The 20,920-nt window shown below is 41.6% G+C and overlaps 1 protein-coding gene across 2 annotated transcripts in view; it reads left to right on the top strand.

Annotated features, from left to right (window-relative positions):
* The window catches only part of Dscam (DS cell adhesion molecule), a 579,765-nt gene that overhangs the window by 97,354 nt on the left and 461,491 nt on the right, over positions 1 to 20,920 (top strand). For both annotated transcript variants that reach the window (XM_031364533.1, XM_031364534.1), the window contains exon 2: positions 12,588 to 12,905. In XM_031364533.1, the coding sequence (XP_031220393.1) occupies positions 12,588 to 12,905 (318 nt within the window). The remainder of the gene's footprint in view (positions 1 to 12,587; positions 12,906 to 20,920) is intronic.

Here is a 20,920-nt window from a genome sequence, read left to right as displayed (position 1 = left end):
ACATTGTGAGACCTTTTCATTGAAGTTCTTTCAGTGTCTCTGCCTGATGGTTTCCTCATCTCTCATTTCTGTGTTTGACTCCATGGTATGAGCTCACTGTTGAGAAATTCAGCTTACTGATGGTCAAGTTTTGTTTTCTGTTAACTGGCATTGTAGTTTATTGTGCAGTTAAGGTACTCAGAACCAGTAAGGCCCTGTAGGCTCTCTGGTGAACTTTGCTGAGATTACATTGATCCCCATTGCCATGGTAATGTGTTCTGCATCCTGTGTCTGAAGTATGTTGCTGTAAAGTCCAGAGAATGTTCTATGCTAGTCATACTTTTGATTTTGAATTACTGAGTTCATTAAATAAATAGCAAACACAAGTAAAAAAAATAGATGGAAGTAGATGGATAGAAAGAAAGAAGCAAATTATCCAATTAGTCACTCACAATATCCATCAGAAATTATCTGGGAAGCCCCATTTGGCAACCAGCTGGAGTTCCCCATTGAGAATCCTGGGCAGATCAAAGTGTCCTCGAATTCCCTCAGGGTGAAGCTTCCACATAAAGCAACAAATGGCGGTAGATAGGGATGATGTCACAAGTCACACTCAGGACATCTAGCAGACACTGACTGGGGAAGTTGACATCGGTGGAGTTTCTGATTGAACTCTCTCTCCATGGCTGAGCTTCCCAGGGCCGACCTTCTGGCTTCTCTTTCCCAGTGAGGCATCTTTAGACTGTGGGATAAACAAAGGTGAATTCTGTTGAAAATGGTTCACCTTCTAGCTGTTCCCAAGGCCATGATGTAATGTTATCCTTGGGCTAGCTTGCTCCTCATGGGGTTAGGGGAAGCATATCCCCAGACAAGGGAGGGCACTTTGAGGTTGAAGTGCTAGGGTCTGAGGTGGGGACAGAGACCCAGGTTCCAGTAGTCACTTCTTAGTGAGCTCAAGCAGCACATAACAAGGTACCAGAACCGCCATGTGTGTCATGATTTTGTGCTCTGGCTAGTTGTGATGTGAATTATCTCATCTTTTCTACCTGCCTGCTTCTGATTTCCTTTCCAGTGCTCCATAGTTTTTCAATTTTTTTTTAACCGCATGCAAATGCCAGGGAAAGACTCATTTGTGGTACCCTCTCCAGCTCTCTGCATCTCTCTCTATACAATGTCCCTCTGCATGCATTAGTCTCCTCTTAGAAATAAAACAATGTATTTTATTTGTAATTGTGTGTGTGTGTGTGTGTGTGTGTGTTTGTGTGTGTGTGTGCATGTGAATAGAGTGCTGAGAACCAAACCCAGGTCTTCTCCCAGAACAGCCATTGTTATGATTACCCAATGAGTCATCTTTCTGGCTCCACATTCTGTTGTCCTAATTCAGCAATTCAGTCTTACCCTTTGGATTGCTGTTGGGAATTCGGGAAATAAGCAGACCCTGGCTAGTTTGCTGCATGCTTTCTTGACTATATTGCCTAAATATTTGGTTGGAAAAGTAGGAGGTCCAATTCAGTTTCGGGTTTTGTGCTGTTGGCTGTTCTATCCGTAGGCATGGGACTACCTACATTGTCTGCCAAGGACAAGTCTTATCTGACTCTTATTTCATGAGGAGGTATTTGATCCAGTGCTTTAATGTTGGGCACCATTAACATACATTAGATAGAGTTCAGCATGCTGCTGTAGAAATACATAGGCACATCTTTATAACCTCACTTAGAATTACTTCTCAAACATCTAGGAACTTTCCAGGCCATGATGTGACCACCATTCATCTGATTCCAGTGGTCAGAGCCAGGTCACAGTGAGTTTGAAGGCAATAACTTGAACATAAAGCAGTTTCATGTCTCTGAGTCAGAGAAAGGTTACACTTCCCTGACATATTTACCCAAGGCAGAGTTATGTTCCTTTCATTTTGTAAGGCCTTTATAGAAAGTAGTATTCATATCTGTTCATAGGTTCTTATAAAATCAATAAAAGAATTTTGGACCCAAATAACATGTCCATCTAAAGTGAGTGCCTGTGGCCCATCAGTCTGGCATTTTGCCTTAGTTCTCAGCATTCTGACATCCTAGAAGCCATTAAAATGCTGACATCCAATACTGCCAATCAGTTTGTTTCCTTCTTCTATTAGGGAGTATAAGGGCTCAAACAGGGTCTCACTCTATAATTCAGGCTGGCTATGAACTCACTATATGGCCAGGCTAGACTCATAATTATGGTGATCCTCCTGCCTCCAGCCTCCTAGGTGCTGGAATGAGGGGTGTAAGGTGCCAAATTGTTTCTAGTACATCATTTTTCTGTGGAATTTAGACCACAGATCTTACCATTCTCCTGTATCTCCTTTGTATTCCTTTTTTTTTCTGTTTTCTTAAATTTTTAAGTAGAATACAACAGCCATGCTGTCACCGTGTGCTGATCCCAGTGGATAGCACAGGGAAATCTTTGCTGGCTGAAGATAAGAGCATGCAGATCAAGACAAATTGTGACAGCCTCTGGGCTCTCTCTGCCTCCTCCCATACCCATTCATTTCTCCACACTTAAATCTAGCACCATGGGTTCATTTTTACTCCAATATATTTGATGGGGAAAGGAACAGAGATGGGACTCTCTTGTGTCTGTTTTTTGTTGTTGTTGTTGTTTTGTTTTCTTTAGCACTACAATGTGAGAGACTGGGTATGTAGCTTAATGATTGAACTTGCATAAGATGCTGAGTTCCAATTCAGCGTTGCAAACAAACAAGCAAACAAACAGAAAACCAATGACCACCACGACAACATAATATGAAATCTAAAACTGAAACCAAAGCCAAACAAACAAAAACATACAGGATGCGTCAGGAGTATGGTAGCGTATGCCTGTAATCCCAGAACTCTGAAGACAGAAGCAGGAAGATACTCACAAGTTTGGGCTATCTAGTGAGTTTGAAGCCAGCCTGGGATGCACCTTGAGTCCTTGTCTTAAGAATCCATAATGAAATCAACAAGAAATATATAAAGCTTTATTCATGAAAAATACTTTAAAAATTCAAATCTATATTTACTTATTATTTATTTTATTATGTTTGTGTAATGTGCATGTGTATGTGCATGCATGTGCATGTGTGCACACAAATGTGTAGTTAACATGTAGGTTTTCAATCTGTATCTAGGGTCAAGTCCTCTGTCAGGTGCCTTTTCCTCATCTTATAAAAACTCCCTGTGTCTGCGGACCTATCTCAGGTCCCATCTCTTCTCATGTTCCTCTCAGTGTTGGGACATACACCTAAGGATGGTTGCTCTTCTCTGATGTGGAAACTCTTTTTGGAGTCTTGGATGAATATGCTAACTTGTTGTCCAAGGGCAGTGTCCTGAGCCTCACTGAGTAAAGCTGGTCTTGTTTCCTCTACCCCATATCCTCCTCTCTGCCTTATGTGACCCTTTCGTTACTGGCTCATCTTTCTGGCCACACATCCAAGCTGTCACCCTTGTCTAATACAGACTTTCTGCCCTCAGCCCTCTCATTTCTCCCAGGCTCTGTGCACTTATGATGGGGAGATTATATCAGATGTGTCTGTGTGATTGGCCCATTTTCCTCTTAGCTGGCACAGTAGCTTCCAGGCATCCTGCCTCAGCCTTCTCTCCTGTCTATGCCATGTTTCCCATCTCAAATTCTGATCTGGGAAAACTGTTTTGTTTCAGAACTTGCAATTTTGTTTCTCAACTTGCAAAACCAGCTTTTTGAGACACAATTTGCTTGACATAAAATGAACCAAGTTAGAGTTTGTAATTCAGTGGTTTTAATCTATCCGCAAATGTGTAGCCTTTAACTGTCCATTTTGGAGCAGTTTTAACACCTCAGAGAGAAACCCTGAACCATTTAGCTGTGACTTCCTCATCCCTTGAATCTTCCTCCAACCCCCAGCAAAACCACTGACCTACATTCTCTCTCTCTAGAATTTCCTCTCCTGGAAACTTCATGTGACTGTAATCTCATGGTTTGTGCTCCTCTGTGGCTTTCAAATCTCAGGATAGTACCATCTAGGGTCAGCCTCACTACGGCTTATATTGCACTTCATTGCTTTTTTTTTTATTATTGCAGAGTAGTATTCCATTTTATGTACAAACTGCACCTTACATGCAAGCCCTCCAGTTGATGAACACACCAAATGTGTCTACATTGGTTGTTATAAACAATGCCAATCTGAAGATTTGTATCCAGGTTTGTGTGTGGACATACATTGCCATTTCTCTGCAGCATGTGCCCACTGGTGTAACTCCCTAGTTTCTGTAGAATTGAGAATAAGCCTGTGGCTTTCTGCCTGTATTTTTTTTCCGCTAGAGCCCAGGGCACTGGTGACACTGAGTCTTGATTGTTAATGTTCCTGGATCCTGAACCAGTGCCAGATACTCGGCATGTGTTGAATGAGTATTATATGAAATGGGAACGTAAGAGCTTCAACCTCCCTGTAGCAGGGCTTCTCCCAAGGGGACATTAAGAAACATCTCTTCACCCCAGGTTAGAGAGCTCCAACCGACTAAAGGGAGAGTTCTAGCCAGGTCTAGCTTGGTGAACCAGTAAGTGTTTGGGGGTTACTTATAGGAGCATGGGTGACTCAAATGTGGCTGCAGCATGAAAGAATCCCACTCTACTCCTCTGTTGTTTCATATATAACTTCAGAGAGGGGAGGGTCAGGCCTCTTGAGAATCTCATAGGACACTTCCCATGGATCTCCTGAGCCTTGTGACCCATTTTCTCCCTCCATGAGGGGCTGTGAATAAATATAGCCTTGTGAGGGTCTCCTGTGGGTCTTTGCAGCTGCTTTGATTCAAGATGGAGTCAACGTGCTCAGTCCAGAGGAACTACATGGACCCTACGTGGGTCAGCTCTGTTCCTACATTGCTGTCATGGGCACTGGTTTAGTTTCATTTCTCTTGCTGTGACCAATGCAGCAGAAGAATTCATTTTGCAACTTCAGGTTACAGTCCATCACTGTTGGAAGTCAAAGCAGGCACTGAGAGAACCATGTTCACAGTTAGATACAGAGAGAGGGTCAGTGCAAGAACCTTCCCTCACATGCTTACTCTTTGGTTGCACTTAGCTGGTGTCTTCATTCTTACACAGTGTGGGGCCTTAGCCCATAAGATAGTGCCACCAACTTTCAAGCTAGATCTTCCCACCTCACGTGATAATCTAGACAACCCCCATAGACATGCCTACCGGGCAGCGTGATCTGGACAGTTCCTCATCGAGACGTCACATGTGATTCTAGGCTTAACTGAAGTTAACTGCTCAGCATAGGGACCTCTGCAGTTCTTTCCTGACTGTGACAGTTATAGTCTCCTAACTGTGACACCCAGAGTCTCAGTATGTCATATTTCCTGTTTGTAGTGCTTTCTTTCATCACATAGAAAGCCTTCTCCACCATCCCTGTCTTGGGTTGCTTAGTTGTGCATGCCTCTGGGGCACTTGGCCTATAGACTCCTGTTTTCTTAGTTGTCCAGTTGCTACAGTGTCCTGGGGAATGACACTAAGCATATGTATTGTCAGGGCTTTACCCAAGGTCTAGAATACAGCTAGTGTTCAATGAATGTTCAGGATGGAATGAGTTTTGTTATTACCTTTTGTATGAGTTCTCCCTCACCCATGTCACCTGACCATGTCTACATTTTAAGGAAGCTGAACATGGGTTTGTTTTTCTTTTGTGTGGAACATTCTCTGTCACTGGCGCCTGTACCATATGTGATAGCTGTAACACAGTGCCAAGTCTGCAACTGAGGGAAGACGTCTCTGGAGCCCGACCCTCTGGCTGCTTTCCGTGGGTTCCCCAGGATCTCACACAAGCTCGTGCCAAACAGTCTGTTTAGCTTTCTGTTGTTTTTGACATATATAATTCACTTGGAGGCTGACTGAGCCCTGGGTAGTAAACTGTAGAAGACAGAGGGACCAGGGGCAACTCTATGGCATGAAATTTCACTATTCCAGTTTATACATGACCTCATAAACAGTAGACAAAATCATTCTGAAGAAATCTGGACTTCCATTTGCCTGAAGCTGGAGAATGTATACCCTCTGTCAGTGGTTAGTCTAGGCTCCAACCCACAGTTACCTAGCAACAACCAGGTGTGCCTGACTTACTATAAAAGGGCTGTTTGCCTCTCTCTCTCTTGCCCTCTCTCTCCCTATTTCCCTACCCCTTCTCTCTTCATGTGCTCATGGCCTGCCTCTATTCCTCTACCTCTCTCTCTCTCTCTCTCTCTCTGTCCCTCTCTCTCTCTCTCTCTCTCTCTCTCTCTCTCTCTCTCTCTCTCTCTCTCTCTCTCTCTCTCTGTGTGTGTGTGTGTGTGTGTGTGTGTGTGTGTGTGTATGTGTTGTCCCCCCTAGCTAGCCTAAAAACTGACTGTATAGACCAGGGTGGCCTTGAACTCACAAGACATTCAACAGCTCTGCCTCCTATGAGCTGGGCCTAAAGGCATTCACAACCATGCTTGCCTGCTTAGTTTAAAGAATAGATTTGTGTTATATTATTAAGCCCACTGGTGTGAGGTCAAAGAGGGATAAAGAGCTTAAAAATATAAGTGACCAAGACCTTTGAGATGTCTCATCTCTTTTCAAGATTAAATATTTTTCACCTTTTTTGTACATTCATTTAAAAAACATTTTGCAAGCTGGCTCTTGGAATGTGGCCTTCAAGAACACACTGTACATTTAATTGAGCAATATTTCTTATATGCATTTATAGTTTCAAAGATTTGGCTATTCTTGGCAATACTACTTTCAGGATAGAGAAGGATAAATTCAGATATGACCAAGTTTTATTTAGTTCACATTACACACAATTGAGTTGGCAGAAGATTAATGCGGGGGAAAAAAATCCCCAGAAATCTGGGTGGAATTAATTAGCCCTGAAGAATGACAGTTACTTCATTCCTAACAATATGTTTGGGGTAATGTCAGTTTCTTAGAAAGCTCAAATGTAAAATTACAGTGCTAGCATCCACGTTTTTATTTGAGTTGAAAACTGTGATGTTGAGCTACAGTCTCTGTTCTGATCTAAGCAGATCTCTCAGCTAGTGACGATTTTCATATTCTGACTTGGGAAGCTTTGCTGGAGACTTCTTCTCACTGCCGAGCCCTTGAAGGATCTCACGTTCACACAATGTGTTTTTCCTCCATGCTTTTCTCAAGAATGGCAGCTATCTTTTCCCCTGGCTAGGCTGTCTCCAGCTGTGCTTAGACCCAGGGTCACCAAAAGAAAGAAGCATGTCCCCTGTCAGATGTCTGGAGAAGCCCAAACCTCATGCACAAACCCAGCTTAAGAATGGGTCTCACAGAACGGAATCATAGAAGGGAATCAATTGTGTTATTATAGTAACCATGAGAGACCTGGAAGGAGCTGAGGCTGTATGGAAGGATGTTTGCGTGGTTTGTTGTATGTCCTGGAAGGGCTGAGTGAACAGAATGTAAGAGAAAGATGACTCCCATCTCTCCCCGTCTTGCTCTCCATTACTAGGACAGGGTGCTGGTGCACAGTGTTGAAATGACTGGCCATGTGATCATCTATTTGCCTATGAAATAGTACTCACAGATGAGAGCAAGTCTCGCTGTCTCACTTACTCAACACCACAGGCCCCCTGTGAAATGCCTAACAGTACAGCTTGATGGATCTCCTGCTCAAAGCGGATGCCAGCCTGCATCTTTTCAAGATACTCTCCAACCAATACACCTTTAAAAAAAGAAGTATATATGCTTATGCATGCAGGTGTATGCAGTAGATGAATGTGCATGCATGTAGGTGTGTATGTGTCCAGGTCAGAGAACAGATTTTTGGAATCATTTCTCTTTCTCCTCCTTGTCATAAGGTCTGCCATGGTTTGCACTCCAGACTCGCTGGCCTGTGGCCTTCCAGATGATTGCTTTGTCGTCCCCCTCCTACCTTGCTATGGAAGTACTGGGATCACAGATATACACCACCACATCTGTGACAAAATCAGGTCACCCAGCTCACATGAGCAAGCCCTTTTACCCACTGAGCAATCTTGCTGGTTCCTACGTTAACTTTTTTGAGCCAAGGTTATTCACTGTCCTGGTACTTGCCACCTCCCTAGCACTGGGATCGCCAGCCTATGATACCACAAGTGTTTTTTTTTTTTTATTAGATATTTTCTTTATTTACATGTCATATTTCCCAGTTTCCCCTCCAAAACAAAACAAAACAAAAACCGACAACAAGAACAAACCCCTGTTCCCTTCCCTCTCCCCCTTCTCACCACCCTACCCTCTCCCGCTTACTGGTCCTGGCATTCCTCTACACTGGGGCACAGAACCTTCACACATGGTGGGACTGATTGCTCCGGCGGCATGTGTATAGTAGGGAATGGCCAAGTCGATCATCAATGGGAGGAGAGTCTCTTGGCTCTGTGAAGGTTCTGTGCCACAAGTGGCTTTTTAAACATGGGTTCTGAGTATCAATTTTAGGTCCTTATAGTTTTAAGGCAAGCACTTTACCAAGGGAGGAAACCCAGCTCCAACCAATTGTAGTTGCTGAATCCAGGGTGAATGAGGTCATAAAGCATGCAGTCAAGTGTATTAGCAAAGAAGAAAGCCATTCTTTCTGTCTCTTTGGTGATGTTAGGGCTTTCCCAGACAGAAGGCTACAGCTCATCTGGGTACCAACAAGCAGGTTTTTCAAAATATCAGTGCCCTGGAGAAGTCTGTCACTAACCAATAGGCATCTATCAGTCTGTATAGCCTTGTGGTCAACATAATATTAGTTCTCCTGAACTCTGGATCTGTATGCTTATAGGTCATCTGCCATTGGCCTCAAGGAAGTATTGGGGAAGTGGTATGTGATACTGTTCACTACCAGGGGTTTTGAGATATACAGATGGGTAGCATATTCTGATGTGTCTCATCTAGGCCGTGTAGGCCTCGTGGAAGCAAACATTCATCTCTCTCCATAGTGAAAGGCATAGTGAAAGGCTTGTCTTATGACTCTGCATGTCTGCTGGGAGTTAGTCTCTCCTTCTCAGTATCCATACACTATGTCTGTCCTCTAATTGTGAATGATAATTCCAATATATTTAAAAGAGACGTAATTTTGTGAAATGGACTTAGTTAGGGTTTTACTGCTGTGAACAGACACCATGACCAAGACAACTCTTATAAGGATAACATTTAATTAGGGCTGGCTTATGGGTTCAGAGGTTCAGTAAATTATCATCAAGGTGGGAGCATGGCAGAATCCAGGCAGACCTGGTGCAGGAGAAGCTGACAGTTTTACATCTTCATCCAAAGACTGCTTGGAGAATACTTGCTTCCAGGCAGCTAGGCTGAGGGTCTTAAAGCCCACACCCACAGTGACACACCTATCCCAACAGGGCCACACATTCTAATAGTGCCACTCCCTGGACCAAGCATATATAAACTATGACATTCCATAAGAAATATTCCAAAAGATGGACAGATTATGAACATGCATTTGCATTACCACATTAATATGAGATGAGACAACCACGGAGACACGGTGTACAGGTAGCATTTGTCAGACATTTTTAGAATGCTAAGTATTAGAGCAGCACTTCATTAGTTACCTATTTCATTTGCTGTGAGAAATAACCAACAAAGGCAACTTGAGAAAGGAAAGGTTTATTCTTCCTCATGGTTTGAGGCTGAAAACCCTCATGTTGGGCATGGCAGAGTAGCAGAATGCGAGGAGGCTGACCACACCATGTCCACTGTCAAGAAACAGAAAGATATGATGATGCTGGGGTTTCTTTTGTCCTTCAGTCCAGGACCTCAGCCCATAACAGCCCCAGTTATATTCAGGGTGGGTCTTCCCACCTCTGTCAGAGCTTCTACAAGTACTCTCACAGTCGTGCCCAGAGGTGTATCTCCTGGAAATTCCATGTCCAATCAAGTAAACAATGATTAATCATACTTATGTTGCTTATAAACTTTTACAGGATAGAAGCATTCATAAAATATAGTCTTGTGTGGACCAGTAATGGAGATACATTCTGACAAACATCCGCCAATACACTCCCAAGAACACATTTTCTGATGGTGTTGTCAATGGTTTGAGGTGACCTCTTGATATGATCAAGAAATATTAAAAAAAAAGATTGTCTTAGTACTCTGTTGCTATGAAGAGAAGCTGTGACCAAGGCAACTCTCATATATAAAAAAATGTAACCGGTGGGCTTGTTTATAGTTTCAGAGAATTCATCCATTATGGTGGAGAGAATAGTGGCAGTCAGGCAGGCATGGCACTGGAGAAGTAGCTGAGAGCTCTAAGTCCTGATCCATAACCAGAGGAGGAGGGGAGGGGTGAGGTATAGGGGTGGAGATAGGGAGGGGGGATGGGGCATGGTGAGGGAGGGAGAAAGGGAGAGGGAGACCAAGAGGGAGAGAGTGCCTGGTATAGGCTTTTGAAACCTCAAAGCCTATGCCAGTGATATACCTATCCCAATAAAGCCATACCTCCTAATCCACCCCAATGCTTAGTCTGGGAACGACACATGCAAATATGTGAAACTTTGAGGCTAGTTTCCTTCAGAGCACCACACCTTGCCCCCCCTCATAGGCTCGTTGTTACATCAGAATGCAAAATGAATTTAGTCCAACTTAAGAAAAGTCTGCATGGTCTTTTACAGCCTTAACATTATTTAAACATCTAAAGCCTCTTCAGAGACCCAAGGCAATCTCTTATGAAATTAAAACCAAAGAGCAGATCACATACTTCCAACATACCATGGCATATGTGTGTGTGTGTGTGTGTGTGTGTGTGTGTGTGTGTGTGTGTGTATGTGTGTGTGTGTGTGTGTATAATACTATTCCAAAAGGAAGGGGAAAGGGCAGAGTGAGGAAATTCTGGATCAAAGCAAGACTGAAATCCAACAGAGAATTCTGCCTCTCCATGTCTGATGTCCACGTGCTCTTCAGCTCTTCTTTCTGCTTCATTGACTGCAACGAGTCTCTCTCTTGGGCTGGTTCCATGCTTGGCCTGCAGCTTTCCTTGGCACGTTCCCCATAGTGCTGACATCTTCTACTCTCCAACACGATCCAGACTTCAGATCTCCACAGCTTCAGGCAATGGCCTTTCTGGACCTGATGAAGGCACCCCTGCCACACACCTGACCTCGGGGCTTTCCTTAATTGCAGAGACTCCACATCTCTTTTCTTGTGTCCTTCTTGACTTTAAATCCAGAACCACTTGGCTAAAACTGCCCAGTTCTGCTTGCTGTGGCTGGACTGTCACCCCTCCTCAGATTACATTTGCATCAATTTTCTTTGGTTGAAGCTTTCCTTCATTGATTAAGCTACCCTTTTCAAAGTTAGAAGCTTAGCTGGGTGGGGTCTCAGCCTGACTCTTTTTATACCATTTAGCATCAAGCTTTTCTTTAAACTCTTTATCTCCATGGACACAGGACTTGGCTCCAATATTACATATTCCAGTGCTCTTTCTCTCTTCAAATTGTATATTTTATATTTCTCTCTGCCCTGCTTGCTCCTTTTCACTGTAGATCTGCATAAGATAATAACCATATGGCAGTCAATAGGAAAATGAAGAGTAGCCTCGTGCTACCTACATGCTGGGCTACTTACTGTAAGCCCCTTGTCTCTTTTTGAGGTGCATGGTAGCATGTACATCTACTCTTAGAAAGATGTCTGAGCAAACCTGTTCACTGTAATCATTCATGTTTGTATTTTGGGCTCTAGGAGTTGAGTTTCATTGTTTCACATACAATTTGACATGGAGTAAATTACAGGCGCTCACTAAATGAGCTAAGAAACCGGATGTGTATGGACAGGTCTGCAGACATTTGATTCATGGGCATTAAAACAGAAATGATTTAAATCAAAAGCTGAGGAAAACAGTTCTGAAAGTCATGTCCTGTCAAATAGGTACCACAAAGGCATACTTGTGATCACTGTAGAGAAGCATTGTGATTTAACATGGTGTAACTACATAGACAAGGCACTTGGGTAGATAGCCTGCAAGGACAGGCTTCCATGTCAAAGCAGAGACTGTAGGGGGAAGGAGTGGGGTGATGCCTTGTCAAAGTTCTTTTTAATACCACACATTTCCAACAAAGACATTTTCTTGTCTTTTAAGATGCGTTTTAACCCATCTTTAGTTTTTACATGTTAAAATTGTGGTGTATTTCATTCATGGATGCTTCTTACTGTGGCTAGTAAATGGAATTTTCAATCCCTGGCCTGGCTGTGGGACTTCACACCCTGTTTCTTGTTGTGGAGGGCCCATGGGTAGTTAGTTGGACCATGTGTCTCAGAAAAGAGCAAGAGCAGCCAGGCTATGGCCTCTAGGAGACTTGGGCTTTAGTGAGGAGGAGAGAAATCCATGCATCTAAATTCAATACAAAGTCTAACTTTGGTCACCAGAGAGACAGAGCAAGTCATCAAGCATGCACTGAGTCTCTAGAGTCTCCTTGAGATTGCAGGCTGTACACAGAGTATGAATCCTGCATCACTCCTTTTCCCCCAGACCCAGACTCTCTATAGTATTTTAAGCAATGCTAAGCTATACAGTGCTATGGGAGTCCCCTGTTGTCTCTCAGAATACTGCTGAGAGGCCAGGCTGTCTGACCAGTCTGTGTTGTCTCTTACAGTTTTCAGTGAAGAGCCCCACTCCAGCCTCTACTTTGTCAATGCATCGCTGCAAGAGGTAGTGTTTGCAAGCACGTCGGGGACGCTGGTGCCCTGCCCAGCTGCAGGCATCCCTCCTGTGACTCTCAGATGGTACCTAGCGACGGGCGAGGAGATCTACGATGTCCCCGGGATCCGCCACGTCCATCCCAATGGCACTCTCCAAATTTTCCCCTTTCCTCCTTCAAGCTTCAGCACCTTAATCCATGATAATACTTACTATTGCACAGCTGAAAACCCTTCAGGGAAAATTAGAAGTCAGGATGTCCACATCAAGGCTGGTAAGTACCCCTCTTTCTTGGACCTACTTGGATGGGAAGAGAATGATCAGGATGACTGAGGACGTGGGGGGAACCTCATCAGCTCATAAGGACACTTCTGGTGCTAATGGTTACAGTGTTCCTATACTAGATTGTAGTGTCCCTGGGTGCTGGATCTAACTTTAAGAAATAATGTTTTGTGTTCTAGGGAAAAGACTCTGTATAGGAGTGCCTGCCTACCGTGCAAGCATCAGTATGTACATTTGTATGCTACCATCAACATACAAATAAAAAATCCAGATGTGGCCACATCTTTGAAACCCTAAAAAGGAGGATCTCTGTTGTTTCATGGCTGCCAGCCATAGCTCTGGGTTCACAGAGAGGCTCTGTCTCGTGGGGATGAGGGGAGGATGATGTCACCCACTGTCCCTTTGTTATATGTATGTGCATGTATGTGCATATGTGTCCAAATACCACACTCATATGCTTGCATGGATCTAATAGTTATCAAGTCCCATGGCAACTTTATTGTATTCACATATTATGCTACTTTGACTCATGTTTTTACAACTGTATATGCTTCCTCCCATTTCTCTGCTTGTCAATTGCTTACCCAACCTTAAGGGATGGGAAATGGAGAAAAATGGAGGTAATGATTTGAAAGGAAAGGAAAACAAACATGGCATAAATACATCCTGTAATGGTCAGTCATCGATCCAATAGCTTCACTTTCCTATTGACATAAAAAGGCTGTGCCCACATTCCTGATGGCATTGTGCATAGCTGAAATGTTTTCTCTTAATGACATATTATATCTTTTTAAAATCATCATTGCTACAAAGTCATTTACCAGATCCTGCTTGAAATTCATAGACATCTGAGGGGCTTCTGCACAGGACATACCATGTCTTTCAATGGTATCAACAAAGCCCTGAAATGCAAGCTCCCAGCTGAGAAAACCCTGTTACCAATCAGAATTGGAGTATTTTTAAATCTCGCTCTAAAATGCTTGGCAAATATCACAACACAGTGAATGACAAGGTTTGGCCATGGTGTGTGTCTTGACTAATATTGGAAATTTAAGTATCATTTGTACAGTGAGTGAGGAGGTACTGATGGAAGACACCATGGCATGTGCTAAGTATGTGATGTTTTGGAGACTCGGTATATGATCACTTTGATATAAGCAATCATACATTCAGCAGTGACTCATACTGCCTGCTCCTTCAGTTCCCAAACCTGAAAAGAATGTACTAGGAAAAGCAGAAAGTTGGCTTTAATCAGGAACTGGGTACATGCAATGTGTCAAATCCTAAAGTAAAGCAAATGAAATTTGGGTAGGGCACCTCATAACCTGACAAGTGGAGACACCCTGAATGCCTTTGACAGCTGAGCATATTAGCAAGCTGCTAAGAGCATTTCATTATGATCTACAAAACACAGCAGAAGGGAGACCTGGAAATTCAGATAGCTTTTTCTGCATTTGGACCCATGATTTCTGACTTGGTTTTTCTGTCAGGTCGACTAGTTCAATGTTCAGCACTCACTTGTTTTGTGTGAGTTTGGCACTGTGGGTAAGAGTGCTACATGTACCTATGCCTGACACCTATTGGGTGTCTTCCTCAACTCTATTCTTTAAGATAGGGTCACTCAATGAGCCTTAAGCTCATTGATCTGTATAGGCTAGCTGGTTGGTGAGCTCCAAGTATCTGCCTGCCTCTGTTCCCCTGACCCTCAGCCATAGGATGGCAAGGATGTGCTAGCACGCCCAGGTTTTACACAGGGTCTAAGGATCCCAACGCAAGGCTTTATACTCAGGCAGCAAGCACTTTACCCACTGAGCTATCATTCTTGCCCCTCACTTCACATATATACATATACATATACATATATTCATATACATATACCCCACTGAGTCCATTTAGTGTTGCCCATGTATACATGGGTAAAGGGCTGTGTCCTCAAGACTATGGTCAACTTATCACATACAGCTCTCTTGGGGAAAACCTACTTTTCCTCCTTGAGTAGCTGTCAGCTGCCAATATCTCCTCAGCCTTAGTACGGGAGGGGAGTTGTGATACCCTCCCCTTCCATGCTCAAATGTTGGACGTCTTGATCGTGTGCAGGTCTTGTATAAACAACCTCATTTCTGTGTTCATGAATGCAACAGACCTGTCCTCTTTTTCCCTAATTCTCTTTAACCTCTGGTTCTTACAGTCTTTGTCCGATGTTGACTCAGGCTTAGATGCCTGAAAGTGGACAAGTTTCCACTTACTATGCCTCATTAACTTGAAATATTAATTCTAACATAAAACACTTCCTTGTCCAAAGACTGGGTACACGTGGGCCACGGTCATGCTACCGTCCCTTGCCTGTCTCTGTGTGTCACTTAGCAAACAGCAATGAGTTGTAGGAGCTCAGGAAGGGTAAACATGTCCAGCACATGCTTCCTCCTGAGCTTACTGTGGCTAATGACATTAACTTATGGCCTAGATGGAGTAGCAGGGGCCATTTATCTGAACCAACAATAAAACAAAGGGGAAACATCTAGAAAAGTATAAACACACAAACCCACAGCTCCCAGGACTGGGCTCTGGATGAGCAAGAACCAGCCAGCCTATGATTTCCCTTTGTACTGTCTTATGTTTCCTGATGGAGGACACAGAAATCTACATCTGTATGTGTGCATAGCAGTTTCATTCATAGGTTTGCAAGCCAGAGCTGCAGAGAGAACCATCAAAGTGGACAGATAACGATGAAGAGTCTCTTTTATATTAATGGTTAGCAGGGCTCTTCTGAAGCCTGTCTTCTCAACCAGAGTCAACCCTGACCTCCCACATTTATCATCCCAGTGCCCAGTTTCAGCAGGAACCCTGATAAGCCATTCCCTGGTAGCTGATCAAGTTCCTGACCACTGTCTCCCTTGCTGCATTTAATGCATACGTTTTTGGGTATGCCTTTAGCAAGAATAGTGTTTTGCAAGTTTAGGAACAATTTACCTATCTTTGATGTCTCTTTGTACTAATTTTATATCATTGAGAGCATAATAGAATATTTAAGCAAAGCGGATACTGAGGTCTTGTGCGGTGAGCAGAAGGGAAATGTCTGGCAGCATTGAAACAGCATAAAGTCAGGAAAGTCTAATAACCCAATTCTTTTACTAAGCATGTCATGGCATAATACCACCCTTCTGGGGATGATGATGAGCTAAAGGTATATACTATTAAGTCTGAAGCAATATTGAAATATCTAACCAAAGAGTTATAGTGAATAAGGCAACCAAGAAGGGAAATAGTAGTCATTAAAAAAAAAATCTAAAACTCGGTACTGGAGAGGCAGCTCAGCAGTTGAGAGCCCTGGCTGCTTTTGCAGAGGACTTGGGTCCTGTTCTCAGCACCCAATAGCAGCTCACTTCTAACTGTAACCTCAGTTCCAGGGGATCTGATGCCCTATTCTGGATTATGTGATCAGTGTACACACATGGTACATAAACATAAATGCATGCAAAACACTCATATATATATATATATATATATACATATATATATATAAACAAATCTAAAACAATAATAATCCAAAACAAAGGAGAAAATAAAAAAATAAGCAGAGATCATGATGATGACCAAGATGATGAAGGAGTCAAAGAGCAACACCACAAAATTAAATGTAAGGATATTCGGTGCTGGCATCACATGTGAACACTCAAGTCATGCTAACCACAAGACAGAACTTGCAGGACTAGGTTTGGCACTGCTTTAGAGAAATTCTTTTGAAACATAAATACATAAAGAATTAATTAGTTTCTTGTCTGTTGATTAACAGACCTGTAACTGAAGCCACAGGCTTTTTTTTTTTTTTCTCAGAGAAGTTTATTTAGCTCACATTTTTGAGGGCTGCTACTCTTGATGAGAGCCTCTTAACCTGGTCACACAGCATGTCAGAAAATGAAAGAGGAGTTACTACATGGACTCACAAGAAGCTTACGTTTCAAGACCACATATATTCTTCTCATAGCAACTTGGCCTCATGGGAGCTGACTGGTTTCCCATGAGAAGTACATTAATCCCTTCCAGAGGCTACACTATTGGAAACCCAATCATCTCCCATTATATTAAGCTCCCAACATCTGTTATCACTGTCACATTGGGGAGGAAGCTTCCAGAACATGGACCTTTAGTGGGCACAATCCTGTCATGTCCAAGTCACAAAAAAATAGGTTCAAGGTAAAAAAGAATAGGGAAGTACCATGGTCATCTAGACAAATCAGGGTAAACTATTGCCAGAAAGATGGAATAGAGTTACCTTTCATTAGCAGGAAGATAGGTTTTATATCCAAGAACAATACACAGCTAAAGAAGTCGTTTCATAAGGAAAAGGGATAAATTAATTAAGATGGTATGACTCTTGTAACTTTTATGCACCAGACAACAAAACATCAAAGTATATAGTGTGCAAGATGGTGTAACATTGGTGAGAAGGTTAGTCAGAATTGCAGCTGAAGAACCCAGTGCCCATCTGCTCATAATTGATAGAAGTAGAAACAGAACAAATAGGAATAAAGAGCCCTTGAATGAGATCACCAATCAACTCGGTCAGCTCATACTTGAATAAGAATTGTCTCTCTTCTGAGATACACAGGTATTTGCTATAACATACAACATGCTCTGGGCAGTAAAACAGGTTTCAGATGATGCTTAAATCAGGTCACATGATGCATCTATTTGATTGCAGTAGAATTAAATTAGAAAATAATAACAAAATCTCTGTGAAGCGACCAAATGTTTAGGTACAGAATACACTTCTAAATAGATGTCTTAGGGCTCGGGAGATGACTCAGGGGTCAAGGTCTCTTCCCAGTCTTTAAGAGATCTGGAGTTTGCTTTCCAGAAGATGTCATATGGTTCACAACTACCTGTGCTTCTAGCTCCTGAGGATCCAGCAGCCTTTCAAGTCTCTGTGAATTTACACATGTGAATTCCTACACACACACACACACACACACACACACACACATACACACACACGCACACATACACACACAGAGCTAATAATAACAACATAAATAATAATAACAGTCTGTATTTCAAAAAAACTTAGAAGAAAAATTAGAAATTTTCAGAGATAATGTAATTTTGGATCAATCCAAGGGCTACAAGAAAGTTTAATAAAAAGTATGGTGGGTGGAGGAGAGGTTTGAGTGCTATGGAATACTGCTTTGTAGCACTCTTGAAATCACAGCAGCTATAGTTACCTGCATCTGACCTGGACAAGATCATGTATTGGAAAGAGAAGGGACTCACAAGGCCCAGCCCCTTTCTGAGAATCTATTGGCGGTTAACAGTTGCTGTGGGAGGGAGAGACATTTTCATTAGTATTGAGGCCACAGCTAAGAGGCTCACATTTCTGTAATAGCATCTCACACTCCTATAAGCAACCTTAATGAGACTCATTCGGTCACCAAAGAAATAAAATATCCATGAAAGTGAAAGGGAGATGAGATACGTTGGGAAGAGGACCTGACAGGGTAACAGGGTGAATATATTCAAATGCATTATGTACCTGTATGAAAATGCCAAAGGAAACCCAATCTTATACATAATTAATATATGTTAATACAAAGGTAACAAAAATAATTGGAGGAATCTTACCAAAGCAGTACACAGGTAAAATGAAATGCATAGCTCTGAACACCTGTGACGTTACATGTAAAGAGAGGTTTCAAATGATGGTCTCATTTTTTACCTACATATGAAGAGGAAATTAAGAATGTATCAGAAAGAAAACAAAGATCATTGTAACAAAGAAAGAAATGTCCAGAAAGTGTTAGAGGACAGCATGGAATTAAAGTGGGTTCTTTTAAGGGTTCAATAAAATGTATTCCTGCTGGTCAGATAGAAGAGGCAAACAAGAGAGGACTTGGTGCCAATACCAAGACTGGAAGAGATGACTGCTCTACACTGGGCATTCACACAGGTTTTAGAAGTATTAAAAAGATAATAACTGAATATTATATGTACACACATACATATATAAATTCAACAGTATATGAAATGAACAATCTGTCCAAAGACTCAAAATCTCAAAATTCCCTTGAGAGTTTAAGAATTGAATCTATCAACCAAAATTTCCTATGATAAAAATCTATGGATCATATGGATTCACTTTGACTTCTAACATTTAAGACAGAAGTAATAAAAATTCTAATGTGAATATTCCAGGAAATTGAGCAAGAATTAATATTTCTTTCATTTTAGACTAATATTATCCTGATCCTAATCATGACACAGGTATTATAAGAAAAAAAAACTATAAATAAGTGTCTCTCAAATGTTGATGTAAAATCCCTCAAACCTTTAGCAAATTGAGTTGTATAATGTATAAGAACAATACACTATGTCCATGCAAGGAGTGTCTCTAGCAGGTGAGAATGGCTTCAGACTTGAAAGCTTATCAGTGAATTCACTCTCTTGATATATCAAAAGTAAAAATCATTTCAAGTGGTGCAGAAAATTATAAACAAGTCTCACATTTCATGATTATGGAGCAGAAATCCCAGAAGACTTGAAGCAGGAGAGAATTTTTTCATTTTAACAAAATCAGAAATCCAGGTCTGCTTAACACCAGAAATGGAGGCCAAAGAGTAAATCTTTCCCCGTAAGTCAGGAGCAAGACCAGATTCTGATCTGACTGTTTCAACTTTGTGAGAAGTTGTAGCCAGGACAATGTGATAATGTTCAAAAATATAAGCTAAATATGGAGACCAAGCTCAGAGAGATTACTGTTCAATTATGAGGACAGGTGTTGGATCCCCACTGTATGCCCCACACGGAATGTGTGGTGGCTACCTGCTGTTCAACTGGGAACATGAAATGTAATCTCTCCCTCTACTAATAAAGTAGAGGTTGATTGAGAAAGACTCCAGATCTCAACCTCAGGCCTCCACATGCCTGTGCACACACATGAATATACACCAGACACCCAAATACATACACCTTCCTCCATCCCTCAAAATAAAAAAAAAACTACCCCTAGTTTTGATAATATAATTATGAATGTCATTTTCAAATCAATATTCACACATATTCATGAATAAACACACACATGCACACTCACAAATATACACAAAAAACACACTCACAAATACACACACATACACACACTCACAAATACACACGCACTCATTAGACAATTTAAAAGTACTATTTACAGTAGAATCACAGCCAAGAAATACTTAGGGATAAATCTCATTCTGACTATAAGAGACAGAAATCAAAGGAGAAATACAAGTTTTCCATGAGCCGGAGGTTCATTGTTAAGAGGTTGCTTCTTTCCAAAATGTCTGTGCATTCAAGAAAAGCACCAAGAAGCCCAGAAGGCTTTTGAAAAATAAAAATCAAGAAGTTAATCCTAAAACTCATAGAGAAACATAAAGGATATAAAATAATAGTAAAAAACCTTAGAAAATTAACAATTACTCAGGACAGCCAACACCATTCATTTTAATATTATTGTATGATAATTATTATAAACATAAATAGTACAGCAGAATAAAGTTTATATCGAAACATACATGGATATCAAGAAGTGAAAGAAGATTCCTAAGCAATTCAATGGATTATAGATAGATATCTCAATAGTGAGGCTGATAAAATTGTATGTCCAGACATAAAAAGTTAAGTTTTGGCTTAGGCTTTAAACATATATTCAAATTAACTCCAAGTAATTTCTGGATATAAATATCAAGCAGCAGTTATGAAAATCACTGGATAAAGATGGCAGGAAATCTATTTAGTCTTGTGTGAAAGATTTCTTATATGTGGCATTACCTATTATGTAATCTATAATAGAACAAGTTGATACATTGGATTATATCGACATTTAAAACTTCTGCCTCACTGTAGACAGTGTTAAGGCCATGGAAGCCGAACCTTAGCCTGGAAGAAGCAACTACTAAAACATACTTTTGTTAAATCATTATTATTGCCAAATATAATTAAGTATAAAATAAGTATAATAGTAAGAAAAAGCAGATAAAC

Source organism: Mastomys coucha, unplaced genomic scaffold (genome assembly GCF_008632895.1).
Source record: "Mastomys coucha isolate ucsf_1 unplaced genomic scaffold, UCSF_Mcou_1 pScaffold12, whole genome shotgun sequence".
Lineage (NCBI taxonomy): Eukaryota > Metazoa > Chordata > Mammalia > Rodentia > Muridae > Mastomys > Mastomys coucha.
This window is presented reverse-complemented; position numbering and strand designations above follow the sequence as displayed.